This window comes from Mesocricetus auratus, unplaced genomic scaffold, assembly GCF_017639785.1.
Source record: "Mesocricetus auratus isolate SY011 unplaced genomic scaffold, BCM_Maur_2.0 Super-Scaffold_100014, whole genome shotgun sequence".
Lineage (NCBI taxonomy): Eukaryota > Metazoa > Chordata > Mammalia > Rodentia > Cricetidae > Mesocricetus > Mesocricetus auratus.
The window spans coordinates 2,377,500-2,395,802 of NW_024429197.1; the positions used below are offsets into that span (position 1 = coordinate 2,377,500).

At 50.4% G+C, this 18,303-nt stretch overlaps 1 protein-coding gene across 1 annotated transcript; it reads left to right on the forward strand.

The window, feature by feature from the left end:
* The first annotated feature begins 2,036 nt into the window (after positions 1-2,036).
* On the forward strand, positions 2,037-15,414 carry Necap2 (NECAP endocytosis associated 2). Its single transcript, XM_040757522.1, has 8 exons — positions 2,037-2,192; positions 5,859-5,959; positions 7,300-7,404; positions 7,484-7,565; positions 8,706-8,814; positions 11,087-11,252; positions 13,621-13,705; positions 14,271-15,414. The coding sequence occupies exons 1-8, from the start codon at positions 2,101-2,103 to the stop codon at positions 14,317-14,319; spliced, it is 789 nt and encodes a 262-aa protein (XP_040613456.1). The 5' UTR covers positions 2,037-2,100; the 3' UTR covers positions 14,320-15,414.
* Positions 15,415-18,303: the final 2,889 nt, after the last annotated feature.

Below are 18,303 nucleotides of genomic sequence, written 5' to 3' on the forward strand. Positions count from 1 at the left end.
ACACACATACACACACACACACAGAGAAAACCCACTTGTCACTTAGTGGCTGTTAGCACAGTCACTGGGTTGAGTTCCCAGTTTTACATCATGACATTTATCTCAGCCCACAAAGGAATCCCAAATGCCTTGGCTATCATCATCAGCCCTTCCTGTTAGACTGTGGCCCTTGGCAATGATCTTTTTGGTGAACTTGCTGTTCTGGGATTTTTACAGAAACATGTTCATACAACTTAGTGTTCTCATGGTTTATCTAGACAAGCATGCAGATGAAGCTTCCTTTTTAAAAAGATTTATTTTTAAGGTGTGTGTGTGTGTTTGTATGTGTCCTTATTTGGGAGCTGGTTGGTGGCCCAAAAGAAAGCCTGATACCAAAAGAGAAAAGAAAAAAAAAAAAAAAGCCTGATACACAGGTATTAAATGTGTGTGCCACCACCGCAGGTTTTTGGCGACTGTCTTAGTCAATGTTCTATTACTGTGGCCAAAGCAACTCTTTTTTCCCCCCCTTTGGTTTTTCAAGACAGGGTTTCTCTGTATTGTTTTGGAGGCTGTCCTGGAACTCGCTCTGTAGACCAGGCTGGCTTGGAACTCACAGAGATCCGCCTGCCTCTGCCTCCCGAGTGCTGGGACTAAAGGTGTGCGCCACCAACACCCGGCAGCCACAGCAACTTTTACAAAAAGAAAGCATTTAACTGGGGCTTGCTTACGGTTTCAGAGGTTTAGTCCGTTTTCATCATGGTGGAGGGCATGGTGGCATGCAGGCAGACGTGGTGCTGGAGAAGTAGTTGAAACTTATGCATTTGGATCTGCAGAATGCCCGGAGAGCCGCTTACCCTGGCTTTGGCTTTTGAAACCCCAAAGCCCACCCCCCAGTTACTCACTTTCTCCAATAAGGCCACACCTCCTGGTCCCTCTCAAGTAGCACCACTCCCTAATGACCAAGCATTCAAGTATCTGAGTCTTTGGGGGCCACCCTTACTCAAACCACCACAGGGATGAAAAACTGGCCGTAAGTCAAGGCATTTCTCAAACCCTTGGTGGAGACATCAGGCAGGTGGGTCACGATAAAGCAGGGAAGTGTCAGTTATTGGCCTCCTTCTCAGCCTTTTCATTGGTGTGCATTCCAGAAGGATTTATCTAATAGTCACATTCAGAGGCGGGTAATAAATGAATACTTAGAGGGTCAAGATAGCCAAACCAATTCAGCTTCCAACTTGTAACTTGTAATAATCTTTTCCTTCCTTTGAGTGTGTGTGTGTGTGTGTGTTTATTTATTTATTTATTGAGACTCGATTTCTCTGTGCAGTTTTGGAGTCAGTCGTGTAGATCAGACTAGCCTCGAACTCACAAAGATCCATCTGCCTCTCGAATAATCCAGTTTTTCACAACCAATTAACCTCATACAATGTCTCACACGGGTGTGGCTTTACCCCATATACGGGATTTGAATGAGAATGTCTCCCCTCAGGCTGATATGTTTGTATACTTAGTCCCCAGCTGAACTGCTTGGAAGGATTAGGAGGTGTGTCCTTGTTGGAGGTGGATAATGGGAAAGGGTTTTGAGCCCCTCCTGTGGTCCACCCCGCCCCCCAGGATAATGACGTAAATCTCTCAGCCGCTTCTCCAGCACCGGGTGTCTCATGCAGCCATGCTCCCCACCGTGATCATAATGGACTAAGCCTCTGAAACTGTAAGCAAGCCCCAACTGAATGCTTCCTTTGAGTTTCCTGGGTCACAGCATCTCTTCACAGCAATAGAACAGTGACTAAAACACCCAAGAACTTTTAGTTCACAACTTTGATTTCAATTCTTGTTGAGCTAAAACAAACAAACAAACAAACAAACAAACAAACAAACAAACAAACAAACACTGGGTCCTTGAGCACATAGTAGGTTATAAAAAGTACAAAGGGTGGTGGAGCGAGATTTCTCCAGAAGCCTCATGTTCTGATCCGAGGCTTCCGGCAGAGGGCACTCGACGAGGAGCAACCAAGGGCCGGGAGCCGCTGCTCTAGATTGAGCTGGTCATAGAGTCGCGTCACTTCCGGTCCCGAGGGGGCGGGGAAGAAGCCGGAAGTCGGATGAGCTCTGGCGGTCGAGATGGAGGAGAGCGAGTACGAGTCGGTTCTCTGTGTCAAGCCGGAGGTCCATGTCTACCGCATCCCGCCGCGGGCCACCAACCGTGGCTACAGGTGACCGTTCCTGGCTTAACCTTTGCACTGCGGGGGTCAAGGATGGGCTGTCGCGTTTATGGAAGGAAGGGACAGAGCCCAGTGGCTGCTTCCTGTCGGGGCCAGACCCAGGATGGTCGTGAGCTGTCAGCGGGCTGCGGGCATGCGGGCTGCGTCACAGCCAGCTCCTGGGGACCCGAGTGGGCTGCCGGGGTCTATGGGTCGTGGGAAAGCGCTAACCGACAGCCTGGAAGGGATCCTTGGAAGCCCTGCCACTCGCGGGAACCCGACTCCATCAGAGGGACCCCTCCCTACCTCCGGCTTTCTTAGCCCCAGTTTCACCCCACCGATCACAACAAGCTGCAGCTGGGAGGACCCCACTGCCCTTGGCTTGAGTAAGCCTCACCTGAGGCAAATAAACAACACTGCCTGTAAACACACGGAGTGTCTCTGAAGGGGACCCAGGACTCGACTCGACTCTAGGAGACCCAAAGTTAGGCAGCCATTGCTATATACCTCCCGTAGTGTTTGCATTTCCTATCCACATAAGATGGGAAATACTTCTTTAGAAAGGTATTGTTGATATAAATGATGTAGCCTGTGCCCTGTGATGGGCGGGGTATTGCTACTTAGGAAGGGTGACTCCCGCCTCCCCTCACTACTCAGACAGGTTTTCTCTGCTTAGCCCTGTCTGTCCCGGGACTCTCGGTAAACGAGGCTGGCCTCGAACTCACAGAGATGGCCTGCCTCTGCCTCCCGAGTGCTGGGATTAAAGGTGTGCATCACCACTGCCCAGTAAGCGTGGCTGCGAAGGCAATGTGTGTCTAAGTTATCTGAAACTAGTCTGTACCACAAGTATGTGGGAGCATCTACTTATCTGTCCTTTGCACTTGGTGTAACACAGGCACATAGCAAATTTTCCGAATGGGTATCTTACTGAACATTTACCGTGTCAGTTAGATGATTTTTTTAATAGCATGAAAATAGCAAGAACTCGGGTCAGCAAGCAACAACTGTGCTTTCCTTGTGTAAGTGTGTTGGCATGATGTGTGCGCGTTGGCATGATGTGTGCGCAGGCGCGCATGCCTGTGCGCTGGCGCAGAAGCCCCAGGAGGACCAGTGAGCGGCTTGCTTTCTCACTGTCTCTGCTGCTCCCTCGAGATGGTCTCTCACTGAACCTGGACTTTGCTATTTCATTTAGAGCAGCTGTTCAGCAACGGTGGCGGGTGTGCAGGTACCTGCAGCCACACCCGACTTCTGGATTCTGGAGATCCAAACTCGGGTCTTCAACTTTGCCCAGGACATGCTCATCTCCCCAGCCTTCTCCCTTCCTTTTCTGTCATTAAACTGGAGACCGGCCACCGAAGCAGAGATGGCTGTCTACCCGGATCTTTGGGTCTTCATTCAGTAGGTGCGGGTTGGCTCCTCTTGGTGCTGTCCTCCGGAGGGCGGGGTCGCCAGGGACCCACCAGGCTGGTAGAGAAGAAACTGCTTGCCTTGCACTTAGCTTTTAGGGCTCTCCTTAGCCTGGATCTAAAGGCCACTGCGCCAGGAAGAGGAACAGAAACTGTTAGCTGTGGCCCTGCAGCAGCTGCCATCAGGAGTTCTAGAGAACTGATATTTGCTTAGAAACTTGGCAGAAAAGCCTTCTGGAAATACCCGTGGTGCTTGCTGTTGAGGATTTTTTTTTTCTGTGCTGCTGCAACTAAAATGTGACACTATTGCTGTTTTTCTTTTTTCTTTTTCAAAACAGAGTTTCTCTATACAGCCCTAGTTGACCTGGAACTCACCCTGTAGACCAGGCTGGCCTCAAATTTAGCCATCTGCCTTCTTTCCCTCCTGAATACACTATCTCATATGTGTGTTTGTGTGCGTGCGTGTGTGTGTGTGTGTGTGTGTGTGTGTGTGTGTGTGTTTTGAAACAGGGTTTCTCTGTGTCACAGTCCTGGCTGTCCTGGCATCTGCTTTGTAACGAGGCTGGCCTCGAGTCTGCCTCTGCCTTCCAAGTTCTAGTGCTGGGATTACAGGAGTGCACCACCATGCCTGGCCACACTATTGCTTTTTAAAAAGGAGCCAGAGAGGGCATTGATAGGGGTCCTTGTTTCCTTGTGTTCCTTCCTTCCTGGAATACATTTGAGAATATGTTTCCTAACCACCCCGTTTTCCTCCTGCACACTCATGCTCTCTCTCTCTCTCTCTCTCTCTCTCTCTCTCTCTCTCTCTCTCTCTCTCTCTCTCTCTCTCTCTCTCTCCCTCCCTCCCTCCCTCCCCCCCTCTCTCCCTCCCTCTCCCCCTCTCTCCAGCTAGGCATCACTGTGTCTTACCAGAAACAATAGGCCCCTAGCTGCTTCCTCTGCAGACAGGAAGCTGGGAAGGAAATCCCTCTTGGAGAAGGTCTATGGTCTTTAGAGTGGGGGGCCAGCAAGCTGCAGCTGCTGGTTTTGAATGCCCACAAGCTAAGAATATTTTTTACAACTTTACATGATTGGAGATTTTTGAAGACTGTTTCAAATTATGAGTCCCATATTTCAGTGTCTGTGTAGTTACTGAGATGCAGCCATATTCAGAAGATACTTGCTAAAAATAGCTAGTTAGCTTTTTTTTTTTTTTTTTTTTTGGTTTTACGAGACAGGATTTCTCTGTATTGTTTTGGAGGCTGTCAGTCCTCTCTGTGGCTTTGGAGACTGTCCTGGAACTAGCTCTTATAGACCAGGCTGGTCTCGAACTCACAGAGATCCGCCTGCCTCTGCCTCCCAAGTGCTGGGACTAAAGGCATGCGCCACCACCGCCTGGCCTATTTAGCTATTTTTGTATTATATGTTTATATAGCTATTATGGCTTTCTTTTTATTTTAAAATTTACTTTTTGTATGTATATGGATGTTTTGTCTGCATGTATGTTTGGGTACCACAAATGTGCCTGGCACCTGAGGAAGCCAGAAGAAATCATTTAGGACTAAAGTTATAGACCCTTGTGAATTGCCATGTGGGTGCTGGGAATTGAACTTGGGTCCTCAAGTAGAATAGCTGGTGGGTGCTCTTAACTACTAAGTCATCTTTCAAGCCCCTGTAATAAGTTTGGTTGTAGTTTACTTACTTATTGTGTGTATGTGTGTGGGTACATGCCTGTTATGGCGTGTATATGGAGGTCAGAAGACAACATGGAGGAGTTCTCTTCATCTACTATGTGGGTCCCATGATGGCACACACCTTTAATTCCATTACTCCGGAAACAGAGGCAGGTGGATCTCTGAGTTTAAGGCCAGCCTGGTCTACAAAGGGAGTTCCAGGCTAGCCAGGGCTACACATTGAGAGCCCCATCTCAGAAAACATTGTTTTAACTACATTTATGCGTGTGCATCTATCTGTGCATGTGTGCTGCTGTGCAGGTGGCAGTCAGAGGACCATGTGTGCAAGCAGGTTGTCAGACGGTGGAGTTCGTCTTTTCTGCTGAGCCATCTCAGCAGCCCCTGTGTGTGACACAGCATCGGCTGTTTCCCATGATGTCATCAGAATAGTCCAAATGCTCAGCAGAAGTTGTGTGGCCTTTGAAGACGTTAGTTACTATCCTTGCTATTGCAGAACATGTTTTTCGGCTGTGTTCTTGAACAAGCAGCCCTTCCCATTCTCTTCCCCAGCACTGGAGGAATGGAGCAGGAAGCTCAGTGCTTTTTTTTTGTCCTCGTAGGGCGTCAGAATGGCAGCTGGACCAGCCATCGTGGAGTGGCCGGCTACGGATCACTGCGAAAGGGAAGGTGGCCTACATCAAGCTGGAGGACAGGACCTCAGGTAAAGGCACAGGACATGGGTTGGGTTAAGGTACCCGAGCTTCCACCCATGGAAGAGAGAGGCTGCCCTGGCCAAGGCTGCTCAGGCCGGCGGCAGAACCTTTGCTGCAAGGTAAAGGTCTTTAGGTGCATCTAAATGCCGAATGGTAAGGCGGCGAGAAGCTGCAGTCTCCAGAGCCGTCAGCGTTCATCTCGGTTGTCGATGGTGACTCAGCTGCGTCTAAAGCACTGGACTTAGCCTGTAATCCCAGAACATAGGGAGATCCTTTCTCAAGCAACAAAACAAGGGTGCGTTTGATCAGACACTGAGGGCACTGAGAATGTACCTTTGATCTCAGAGCCCAACATAAAGGCTCCTGGATCTGTGGTCATCGCTGCAGCTACAGGAACCCAGAGTCCACAAGGGTACACTACACAAGGGTGCCTTTTCTTTCTTTTTGAGATAGAATCTCGTGTAGCCCAGGTTGGTATGGAACTCACTGTGTATCTAAGAATGACCTTGAATTTCTGATCCTAATGCCTCTATCTGAAGTATGGCGAGTATAGGCATACCCCGCCGTGCCTACTTTATGCCCTTCCGGGAAACAAATCCATGCACGCTAATCCAGCAGTTAAAGACGGGTCTTCTTTTGCCTCGTTTCTGAGACTGAACTGAGTTAGTGTTAGACTCTTTTGTGGGATTCTAACGTCCCTACTTTCTGCAAGGTTCACTGGCCCCTCTTACAGTCCTTCCTTGGGGTTGGGTCTTTCTGAGGTATGACACACCTGTGCTGGGCCCATCACCTTCAGCCTTTGAGTGGCCATACGAATAGAATAAGCTACTGGGCAGGTGCTGGCAGCCCTACTGTGGAGTTTCTGTGTGGGGATGGAGGCCCAGCATAGGTAGAACTTTTAATCTTTAAGAAAAGTCAAGGCCAGGCATAGTGCACATGCTTTAAGCCCATCTGGAGGCAAAGGCAGGGGAATCTCTGTGAATTTGAGGCCAGCCTGGTCTATGTAAGTGAGTTCTGGGACAGTCAGAGGTACATAGTGAGACCCTATCTCAACACCCCCCCAAAGCTGCAGAAATGGGGGCTATTTTAAAGCAGTCTGATTTTGAAATGTTTGTCACTTAAGTAAAAACTGTTGAACTGTGAGTGAATGTGACCAGTAAGCCACTTGTAACTGTTTTCCATTTCATGTTGGCATTGTCCCTTCAGCTAGAATAGATTTGATTGAATCCTGGAGTAGTGCCCATCTGTCCAGCCCTCCTGGTGGGGCTCACCACAGGAAAGCCCTATTGGTGCATACAACATCAGGCTGGGGGAACCCCGCATCACCTCCCTCACCCTGTACTTACAGGGGAGCTCTTCGCGCAGGCCCCAGTGGACCAGTTTCCTGGCCCAGCTGTGGAGAGCGTGACTGACTCCAGCCGGTACTTCGTGGTCCGCATTGAAGATGGAAACGGTATGTGTGGGTCTGGAGGACTCTTCTAAGCAGAATCCTTGCCTCTGAAACAAGAGATTGATGGCTGTCACCTTTCTAGGGCGACGTGCTTTTATTGGGATTGGCTTTGGGGACCGAGGGGATGCCTTTGACTTCAACGTGGCATTACAAGACCATTTCAAGTGAGTACCTCTTGGGACACGTATTCTTTTTTTTTTTTTTTTTTTTTGGTTTTCGAGACAGGGTTTCTCTGTGGCTTTTGGAGACTGTCCTGGAACTCACTTGGTAGTCCAGGCTGGTCTTGAACTCACAGAGATCTGCCTGCCTCTGCCTCCCGAGTGCTGGGATTAAAGGCGTGTGCCACCAACGCCCGGCTGGGACACGTATTCTTGTCTCCTGCTTCTCTTCCCTTCTTTCCAAGACATAACAGCTCTTTCTGGTTATAAAGTTAAGTGACTGCTTTGTTTGTTACCAGCCCATCAGTCCCCCTCCAGATTGCCTTCTCTGCTCTGCTGGTCCCCAAAGCTGTGTGCCACCTATGTCAGCTGGCCTAAGCTTTTCAGTAGTGTCCCAACTCTTCCTCAGCAGCCTCTGAGCTCCTGTGACTCTAAGGCTCTGCTTCTTTATAATGCCACAAGTGGGGCTAGCATTTCCAGGGCATCCTGGGACTCTGCTAGGTAGTGCAGGTGGTAGCTGGGCAGTGCCTACCATTTGTGTGGACACCCCTGTCCCAGGTGGCTGCTGGCAGCATTGTGGGAGGGTAGGCAGCATTGTGCTGCCCTTTGCTTTTGGACATCTGTCCTGTCTCAGAATATAGGAGTGTCCAGGTGGAGCCAGAGGCACAGGCCGTGCCAGGGGCTAGAGGGAAAGGGTAGGCTACTTCAAAACTAAGTTTTTGGAGCTTTCTAGATTTTATTAAAATTCATATTAATTTTCAAGAAAATACTACATCAATTGTTTTAATGAGCTTCTGTCATAATGTTTACAACTGATATTAGAGCTCAGGTAAGGACAGTGAATGGACAACCCTTTGACTATTACCCCCGCCTAAATTTACTACTTTTATGAGCCATAATGCAGATATCTGCTATGTGACTCCTGTGAAAGGGTCATTCGACCCCCAGGTTGAGAACCACTGGTCTAAACCATGGTGCTGATAAGGGAGCTGATATCCGTGCTGCTGCTTCAGAGTTTCAGAACTGGGGTCTGGACTACCGGTTGGGAAGTTGGCCTCAGCACGGACTCCTGGACTGAAGGCATTGCGTGTGAATGCAGGGCAGCTGCTGTTCCTGCCTCACCACTCTTTTCCTGGTCCTCCCCAGGTGGGTGAAACAGCAGAGTGAGTTTGCAAAACAAGCCCAGAACCCAGACGAAGGCCCCAAATTGGACCTGGGCTTCAAGGAGGGCCAGACCATCAAGATCAACATCGCAGTGAGTCCCGCCCTCCCTTGACTGTATGGACCATGGTTTTGTGACTCGAATCCACCCAGCCCAAAGCCTCCCAACCCCCCAAATCTTTCATAGTTCAGTTCCATCCATGTAGCCGTAATTGATCCAGTAGTTTGGCCTCGTTCCCGCAGAGCACCGGGCCTCTCCTTCCATGGCTTCCCAAGTTGAGCTGACTATGTACAGATGTGATTGCAAAAGGGCAGGAGAGACCCTATGACGAGAGCAGCCCTGCTGCTAGGACTTCTGGAGGAAAAACACATGGCCCAGAATGCAGGAACCCATGGAAAGAAAGCCTTCTTGGAAAGAGTGACCTGTGGGCGGGCATGGGGGGTCAGAGGGTAGCCACTCAGTACCAGTGTTTCTGGTGTTTCTGTCCTGGCTAATGGAGTGATGAGGAGGTTCATTGTGCTTATCTCAAGCTGTATGTTGACCTCATGCCTGAGTGAGGAAGGTTTGGGAGCACGCTGGGCTGGAAGGCATCAAGGAGGGTGCTGGGAGTCAGGGGCAGCTTCTGCTGGTGGTATTGTCCTGGCTCCTCGAGTCTTCTTGTTGTGTGCTTTGCATCCAGCATCCCCTGCCACAGGTCATGGTGAACTGGGTGCCCAGACATGGTCACTCCCTGGCTCCTGGAGTAGAGGGGGCGGTGGAGTTGGAGGGCATTGGGGAACCAGGACCAAAGGGGTCTGTTTGGAGGAAGTGTGTGACTCTGAAATGCTTTTCCTCTTTACTCACCATTTCTTTCTCTTTCCTGCTTCATGCTGGTGATGCTTTGGGACCTTGACGTTGGCCAGCTGGCCCTTGAGAAAATGCAAGGCCAATCCAGTGGACTGGTGGCACTGTGATTCTTTCTCTTGCTTGGAAGACACTAACATTTAATGAGCGCCAGCTGTGGGCCAGGTAGTGTTTTCAGGCATTTCTCATACGGCTTCAGGATCTCCCTTTGTAAAGATGAGAGATTGAGACACAGAGCTGGGGCTGGGGTGGGGGGATAGGATAGGAGAACCAGAAATAGCTGGCCCAACGGGGTGCACGGGGAGGATGCTGGGCCTTCCACCTCTGCCTCTGCCATGCTCGCACGCAGAGCTGCTGTCCTCGTCCACGTGGCTTGTGCTGGTTTCCGGCTCACACCTGGTGCTCACTGCTTTATTATGTTGCATCAAAGTGTCACATGCAGAAAAGTGTCCAGATTATAAATGTGGAACAGAGTGAATTTTTCAAAACCGAACAAGGGCTGGGAAGATAGATGACTGTCGGTAAAGTGCTTGCCTTGCGAGTCGGAGAACCTGAATTCAAGACCTGCATGCTAGGGAGAGCTAGGGAGACAGACAGAAGGCCCCTGGTGCTCACTGGGCAGCCATCCCATCTAAGTGGTGAGTTCCAGGGCAGCGAGAGATGCAGACTCAAGGAGGTGACAGGTGTTTCTGAAGATGGCATTCAGGGTTGACCTCTGACCCCCATACTCACATGCATCCTCAGTCACATGTATGAACACGCACACACACCTCTCTACTTTAAAAGCATGGGACTTCCCTAGAAGCAGAAGACTGAGGAGTTGGGAGCCCTTGTCCTGCCCACTTCTGATAGCTTCCTTCCCTGACTTCAGATACCCTGGATTGGGTCTGTGCTTTGCTTTTGTGAGTTGTGTGGGAGACTTAATCTCTTTCATATATGGTCCCCCCCATTCAGTGTCATGTGGTAAGAGTTTCCCATGCTGCCTGTGGTGGCTTGTCCTCTGTGATGGACCATGCCATGTGCTCCTAGCTCATCTGTCTCACTGAGGATAGACACTGGGGAACTCCATCTGGTGAGCTCCGGATGGTGCTGCTCTGAACGTCCGAGCTCACGTCTTTGTTGAGCACGGCGCCTCAGGATGAGACTGCAGAGACCTGTGATGCACTCAGCGGGTGCCTGTGGATGCTTCAGCAGCGCGCTGACTGGCTTCCCTTGCCCCACTGTGCATGAATGCTCCAGCTGCTCTGTCCTCGTCAGTACTCTGCAGTTTCCATGGGGCAGAATGGTGTGTGGCTGTAATTGTTGTGTACTTTCCTTATGACAAGTGAGATCAGGTGCTGGGTTTTTACACTGACCGCATTGGTACTAGATGGAAAATAGGGATGGCGTGGCTATAGCTCCTGCTGATGCTGTATTGGACTGTGGTTTGCTGTACAGATGTTGAGGACTGGAGATCTTACGGTTTTTCCAGTAATCATGACTGTGGCATGATGACTAATTTGTATTCTGCTCTTCTCTTTAGAACATGAGAAAGAAGGAAGGAGCATCTGGGACACCGAGAACCAGGCCTGCCAGTACAGGAGGGCTGAACCTGCTTCCCCCTCCTCCAGGGGGCAAGACCTCCACCCTCATCCCTCAGTTGTCTGCCGGGGCTTCTCCAACCCAGCCGGCAGCTATTTCTGGTTCAGGTGAGTGCTGTGGTGACCATTGCATCCGTACCTGTCAGCCTCAGCCCCGGAAGTGATCCTGTCGCTTTCCTTTCTCACACCCACTTTGTACCCGTGTGTGTGTGTGTGTGTGTGTGTGTGTGTGTCTGTCTGTCTGTCTGTCTGTCTGTCTGTCTGTCTGCCTGTCTAGATGGTGGCAACAGAGTGTGTCTTGCATACACTTGAGGTTCCTCTATTCCATAATCTTTCTTCTTCCCCTTCAGCCACCTGTCCTGTCCTGATAGGCAGTGACTGTGACACAGTCCTCAGTGTTCAAGTGTCTGGGCCTCAGTGTGTTATCAAGTGGTCTGTACCCAGATGTCGTCGTGGGAGAGGTGAACCAAATGTGTCAGGCCCAGATCACTAGGGCCAGAAAACATCCCCCTTGGGGGACTTTCCGGAGGAACTTGGACTCTGAAGGAAAGCCACCGGGACAGGGGTGTTGGCATTGTAGGTAGAAAGAAGAGTGAGACCGAGGCTCAGGTTTTGAGAAGCTGCTCTGAGGTCGATGCAACCGTCAGTGTACCATGGTGAGCAGGAGACACCATGGGGCAGATCTGCTGTGGGCTCCTTGGTGCAGCAGCAGGAGCTGGGAAGCTGAGACACCACGGGGCAGATCTGCTGTGGGCTCCTTGGTGCAGCAGCAGGAGCTGGGAAGCTGAGACACCACGGGGCAGATCTGCTGTGGGCTCCTTGGTGCAGCAGCAGGAGCTGGGAAGCTGAGGGGCTGCTCCCACTGGGCAGTGCTGGGAAGCCCTTTCTCTACACTTCCCCACCAAGCTGGGATAGTCACCAGCCCTTTCCCACAGCATTGTCAGCAGGTTTGGAGTGATGCAGGAGTCCTTCCTGTGCTCCTGGTTCTTAGAGTCTCTGACATTGGCTCTGCTCTCTGGAGGTCCAGCTCCAACATTCAGCCATGTGAGCTTGGCCAGGAGACTGCCAGAGTTGAAACCAGCCTCTGCCCGCATCAGGAAATGGTTCTTCTGGCATTATGTTCAGAGTGTGCTCACAGGACACCGGCTGTGGCATTGCCAGGGACAGGAGCAGCGGTCTGGATGTTTAGGACATTCTTGTGTGTGTCTCAGCCTTCCCTGGTTCCTGGGCCCTGTCTGAGTGCATGTGAGGATTAGGCCTAGGAGATAGCATAAGTGTTCCTTGACTTGGGATGGATGGAGTCACATTCTGGTAAACAGGTGGAACCTGCATTAACACTTTCATAAACCATAATAATAAAGCTGAAAAACCAAATCCAGCATCGTTAAGTCAGGACTTTTGTACAGCACGGAGTCCTTGCTCTCCGTGGCTGCCATGCTAGTGCTCACAGCGTGCAGTAAGACGGTGTCAGACAGTAGGCCCGCTGCCATCTGCTGCTGCTGTCTGCTCTGGAGCCACTGAGGCACAATGCAGACTAGCTCACTGCTTTCGAGCTCCTAGTGGCCTGCTTCTCTGTGCCTGCTTCCCCGTGTGTAGACTGAGGTAGTGATGTTCTTTACGGTGAAGTTACCCGAGCTAAGCCAGGGACCACACTTGGAGTATGCTGACCACTGTGCGCTTTCACCGGGTGCCAGCCTGGGCTCATTGGCATTTTAATGGCACTGTGTGTTGGGCCTGAGCTGAGCATGCCAGATCTGTATGCTCATTCCGCCCTGTGAAATTGTCCTATCAGCCGAATGAGAGATAAGAAACTCAAATGACTTGCACAGTCACACAACTAATCCCAGCCTGACTAGGGGCTGTGGTGAGGTTCAAATGAGATAATGCATGCTTAGCACTCAGTGAACTGTGAAGTGCCCCCATCGAGGACCTTGGTTTTATCTGGTTTTCCAGCCCAAGGCAGATGAGAAATGGCAACCCGGCCATGGCCACGTAGGAAAGGTGCCAAGAAGCCCCGAGTAAGCCTGCCCCGGCAGAGAGAGGTGCAAGGCCAGCTTCTGTGTGGCTTCGACTGGAAGGCTCTCCCTGGCAGTGTGTGGCATATAGCTCTGGCTGGTTGGTCCACATGGTTCAGGAGGCTTTCTGGAAGGGCCTCTGGGGTTTGGAGAGGCATTCCCACTCCAGAAGCCAAGGCAGGACACAGGGTGATTCGTGTTCCCTGGCACCCTCTCCCTTCACCTTGTATGTGGCTCCTGCTTTCTCTCTAGGGGCCACCAGGGATCCGTGAAAAAAAGTGGTGGAGAGGTGGCTCTCTCTGGAGTTGTTCGTCCCCAAAGCATGTCTCACTGTGTCTCAGCTGCCTGAAGTCATGAGACTGGCCACCAGATTTCAAAATTTAGTAACTGAGACCACCAGAAAGGTAGCTCTGACTTCCCTGTCTCTTTTCTCTCCCTCACTGGACTTGGGACATCACTAGGAAGTGCCACAGAACCCTGGCCACAGTCTAAGCCTGCTGCCGCCGCCACTGCTGATATCTGGGGTGATTTCACCAAATCCACAGGGTGAGGAGGGTAACTGTCTGGACTGGGTGGGGCCAGAGCTGTTCCCCTGAGTCCTCTGGAATTGCTGGTTGGACATTTTCATGGCAGACATGGGACAGAGTCCCTGCCTCGGGTGGCATACTGCCCTCTTTGTAAAACTTTTCACTGTTACCTACTGCCTGAGATGACCTTCTGCAAGCTTGTCTGGGTCTCACCAAGTGCTGTCCTGGGTCAGGAATCCAGACCCAGATTTTAGTCCTGGGCCATCTTCACAGGACCTCTGAAGCAAGGCATCTCCTGAACATTATGGCCTGCCTTTGGGGTCAGTGTGGCAAGATGCCAGGTTCCTGTCATCGGGGTATATGGGAAGTTCTGGAGCTTCCAGCACAGCTCTGTCTTCTGTAAAGGAACAGACAGAGACAGCTAAAATCTACACACGGACCAGATTGGATCCTTGAGCCACATCTGCTGTCCACTGCTCTGGACCCTTTGGGGACTGCCTGCTCAGAGCTCCTGCCCAAAAAGATGCCCAGGGTCTGCTCTCCAACAGCTGGGCACTACCACCCTCCCTGTCTTCCCCTCACAGGTCACCCTCCAACCAGTCTCAGCCAGGCACCGGCTGGGTCCAGTTTTGATGCACAACCTTTTCTTCATGACTTCTGGGAAGGAGCCGCCTCATCCAGGCCCACAGAAGGAGGCAAAGCGCTCCCTGGCAGCTCCTGGAGCATCATTGCCCTCCCCTTGCCCGGCTCTCCTGACAGCCTGAGCACACGAAGCAGTGAATGGGCGCCACATCACACTGTTGTGGAAGTCCAGGTGCTGCACAGCCAGGAGACAGGAGCAGACACTCCAGGGCCCCCCAGCCCATCCTTCCTCCTTGTGGGAGGGACCCAGACCTACCTTCTTCCACGAAGTGATCCTTATTAAACACAGCCCCTAAAGCACAGATTGGGTTGAATTTGTGGCCTGGGGTCAGCTCTGCCTGTCGGGTTGGCAGGAGTCCCAGATTCACCGTTGGGCAGGGGAGTCTGCATGCTGTTCACACTAGCCCTTGTTGGGTACCTTCCAGAGGAGTCCTTCCTGGTTGCTAGCAAATTTTTGAGCTGCAGCTTGAGTGGACTGTTGGGGACACTGGGAGGATAAACAGCTTTTTGAAAATGTTAATACATCGCTCTACTAATATGCTGACCAGCACTAACGTGCCCTTGTGAGGGACTCACCGTGGCGGGCGAGGGGCTCTCACACACCCTTCTCCCTTCTCTGAACCCCAGAGGCAGCAGTGGAAATCAGCCTGCATACCTGGTTTCCATGTCTTCAACCAGTCTCCCCCTCAGGTAGGGCAGGCTCTGGAAACCTGCTGGGCTGTGTTGTGGGGAAGTTGAAACATCATAGACTGGGCCAGCCTGCCTGTCTTCTGCTTCTGCGCTGGACTCAGGTTCAGAGTCCTTCCCTGGTGGCTTCTGGAGGGAGCAGCTATCTGTATATACCCTCTTTTTCCTTCAAAGACTGTGACAGAAGAGGAGCTCTGTCAGTTGGAAGTCCTGGCCATCAGGAGTAGTGATTTATAAGAAACCATTGTCTCCTCAGTGCCTCTCTGATGTTTCTTAACCTTACCTTCAGTTGAAAGGTTTCTTTTTTGAAGGGCTAAGACTGTGAACTGAAAGACGTTTTGACCTTGTGGGACCAGAGTTTTCAAGATGAAAAAAAAAATAAATGTTTTTACTTGTGTAGTATATGTCAGACGGATGTGTTTTTGGCAGCATGGCTGCTCGGCTCTCGGGTGCCAGGGCATCGTGTCATCCAAGGAGAACCTGCTCCTTTTGCTCTAAGGGCGGCACACCTCCCATCATGTCTGGAGGAGTCTTTCCCATCCTCGTGACAGTTGGAGTCACTAGGGCAGACTGATTGTGTCATAGACTTTCAGTGGACAAAGCTCTGGAGAAACTTGTCTCGATAGACCACCACACAAGCCCAAGTGTGAAAGGGTGTGTGTTCACAGAGGCCAGGCAGAAAAACAATAAAAAATAAATGCTGCTTAAGCCTGAAGGTTCTGGACCAAAGGCTGCCGGATCCTACCCACTAAACACAAGAGGATTGTGTCAAAGGGGCCTTCTGCATCACATTGCTGCCCACTATACATGGAGGCTGAAAATCAGAATGTGCAGACCTGTAGGGTTCCCTTAATTAGAATTCTGCCATATGTGATGGTGCCTACTGGTAGTTCCAGTACTCAGGAAGTAGACATGGAAAGATGGTGAATTACAGGTCAGCCCTGGCTGCATACTGAGACTTGGTGTCAGAATATTATAGGAGCTGGAGAGATGACTCAGCACTTGAGTGTATTCTGCTCTTGCAAAGGACCCAAGTTTGCTTTCTAACGCCCAGGTAAGCAGCTCACCGCTGCCTTTAGCTTCATTCAGCTCTAGAGGAATCCAATGACTGGTTTTTCTGAGCACTTGCAGCCATGCACACATACATGCATGAGCAGACACTTTTCTATGTGTAAATATGATTATGAGTATTTGCCTGAATCTGCATGCTTGTAGAGAGGGTGCCAGCTCTCCCAAGACTAGAGTCACAGGCAGTTGTGAGCCATCAAGTGGGTGATGGAAATTGAACAAGGATCTTCTGAAAGAGCTGTCAGTGCTCTCAACTACTGAGCCATCTGTCCAGCCCCACTGATTTTTAAAAAGTATTCTGAGGCCAGCTCTTGGCTTCTGGGCTTTGGATCTCGGATGTCCCTTTGTTGGCAGTGTGGCCACTGCCCTTTTTCCATGTGTCAGGTGTTTCCTCAATTGCTCTCCACTTTATTTAAAATTTTGGTTTTGTTTTGCACGAGAGTCTTCTGCCTTCCTGTATGCCTGAGCGCCTCATGTGTACCTGGGGCCAGCAGCGACCAGCAGGGGGCATCAGATCTTACTCAAGGCCTCACTTGAGCCTGCCAACCCTTGACAGCCTTACAGAGGACAAGAAAGCTGGCCCTGTGCTGACCTGTGCAAGTGGGACAGTGTTTGCAGCTGGTCTGGCTGGGCTTCTAGCTGCTGCACTACAAAGAGGCAAGCGGAAGAGATGTGTGGGCTTCAGCTGGAAGGGGCCCACCTAGCGCTCTTCCTTGCATAAAGCCCTGGGTTTGAGCCTCAGCACTTAAAACTACCATGATGGTAGTTCGTAATCCATGCATCTGGGAGGCAGAGACAGGAAGATGAGAAATTCAAGGCACTTTGAGCTACACAAGGAGTTGGAAACTAGCTTAGGCTCATGGGACACTGTTAAGAAGCAGAGCAGCAGGTGTGATGCACACTTGTAATCCCAGCACTTGGAAGGCAGAGACAGGACTACTCAAGTTTGAGGCATCCACAGATACATAGGGATTCCAGACCAGCCTGGAATAGACCTTGTCTCACGACAGCAGAAAGCCTTGCTGCTTCCATCTTTCCCAGAGGTCTAGATAGGCCTCAAGGGCCGGACTCCTTGCAGCTTCTGGTGGCCCCAGGTGTTCCTTGGTTTGTACAGTCCAATACTAGTCTCTGCTTCTTCTTGCATGGCATTCTCCATGTCTCTTTGTCCCCTATCCTTGGTACACCCATCATTGTATTCAGTGACCCTTGTGATTCTGGGATGTCATCTTGAAATCAGTAACTAATTACAGCTGCCGGGTTTCCACACTTTTTCTAAACAAGTTCACATATACAAGTACTGGGGGTTAGGACTTGAACATAAATTTTTAGGGGGGGGCTGTTCAGTACTCTAATGACTAGTGTCTCCTTAGAAGTTACATAAATAGCCGGGCGTTGGTGGCGCACGCCTTTAATCCCAGCACTCGGGAGGCAGAGGCAGGCGAATCTCTGTGAGTTCGAGACCAGCCTGGACTACCAAGCGAGTTCCAGGACAGCCTCCAAAGCCACAGAGAAACCCTGTCTCGAAAAACCAAAAAAAAAAAAAAAAAGAAGTTACATAAATATGCAGTGAGCGCTCAGTCACTTAGAGATGGATATTATAAATGTTTGACTGATAGCTCAGGCTTTTTACTAACTAGCTTTTACAACTTAACCCATTTCTATTAATCTATGTGCTGTCCCAAGCAAGGCTTGTGGCTTTTACCTCTATCCCATTTTATGTGTCTGATTTATCTGGCTGGCTGGCAACTCCTCGGACACCTTTCTTCCTCCCAGCATTCTCAAATTGGCTTTCCTGCCTAGCTTTATCCTGTTCAGTTACTGGCCAGTCAGCTTGTTTATTAAACCAGTCACAGTGACAAATCTTCAGGGTACAAAGGGTTATTCCACTGCACTGGGCTACATAATTCCAGGCTAGCCTGGACTGCAATGTGAGACCATGTCTCAAAATAAAAGAGTGAGTTCCAGGACAGGCTCCAAAGCATAGAGAAACCCCGTCTCGAAAAATCAAAAAAATTTTTTTAATTTCAATTTTGAAGCCAATTGTCTTAGGTTTTTTTGTTTTTGCTTTGATTTTTTTTTTTTTGTTTGTTTTGAGACAGGGACTCTCTGTGTAGCTCTGACTGTCCTGGAACTCGCCCTGTAGATCAGGCTGACCTCAAACTCACAGAGATCCACCTATCTCTGCTTTCTGAGCACTGGGATTAAAGGTAAATGCCACCA

What these genes read in the sequence shown, in the direction of transcription:
- Necap2 (XM_040757522.1), top strand. Translation starts at nt 2,101, where the DNA reads ATGGAGGAGAGCGAGTACGAGTCGGTTCTCTGTGTCAAGCCGGAGGTC. An exon ending in GCATTACAAGACCATTTCAA is followed by an intron (nt 7,566 to 8,705) that starts GTGAGTACCTCT and finishes GGTCCTCCCCAG; the next exon opens with GTGGGTGAAACAGCAGAGTG. An exon ending in GATTTCACCAAATCCACAGG is followed by an intron (nt 13,706 to 14,270) that starts GTGAGGAGGGTA and finishes TTCCCCTCACAG; the next exon opens with GTCACCCTCCAACCAGTCTC.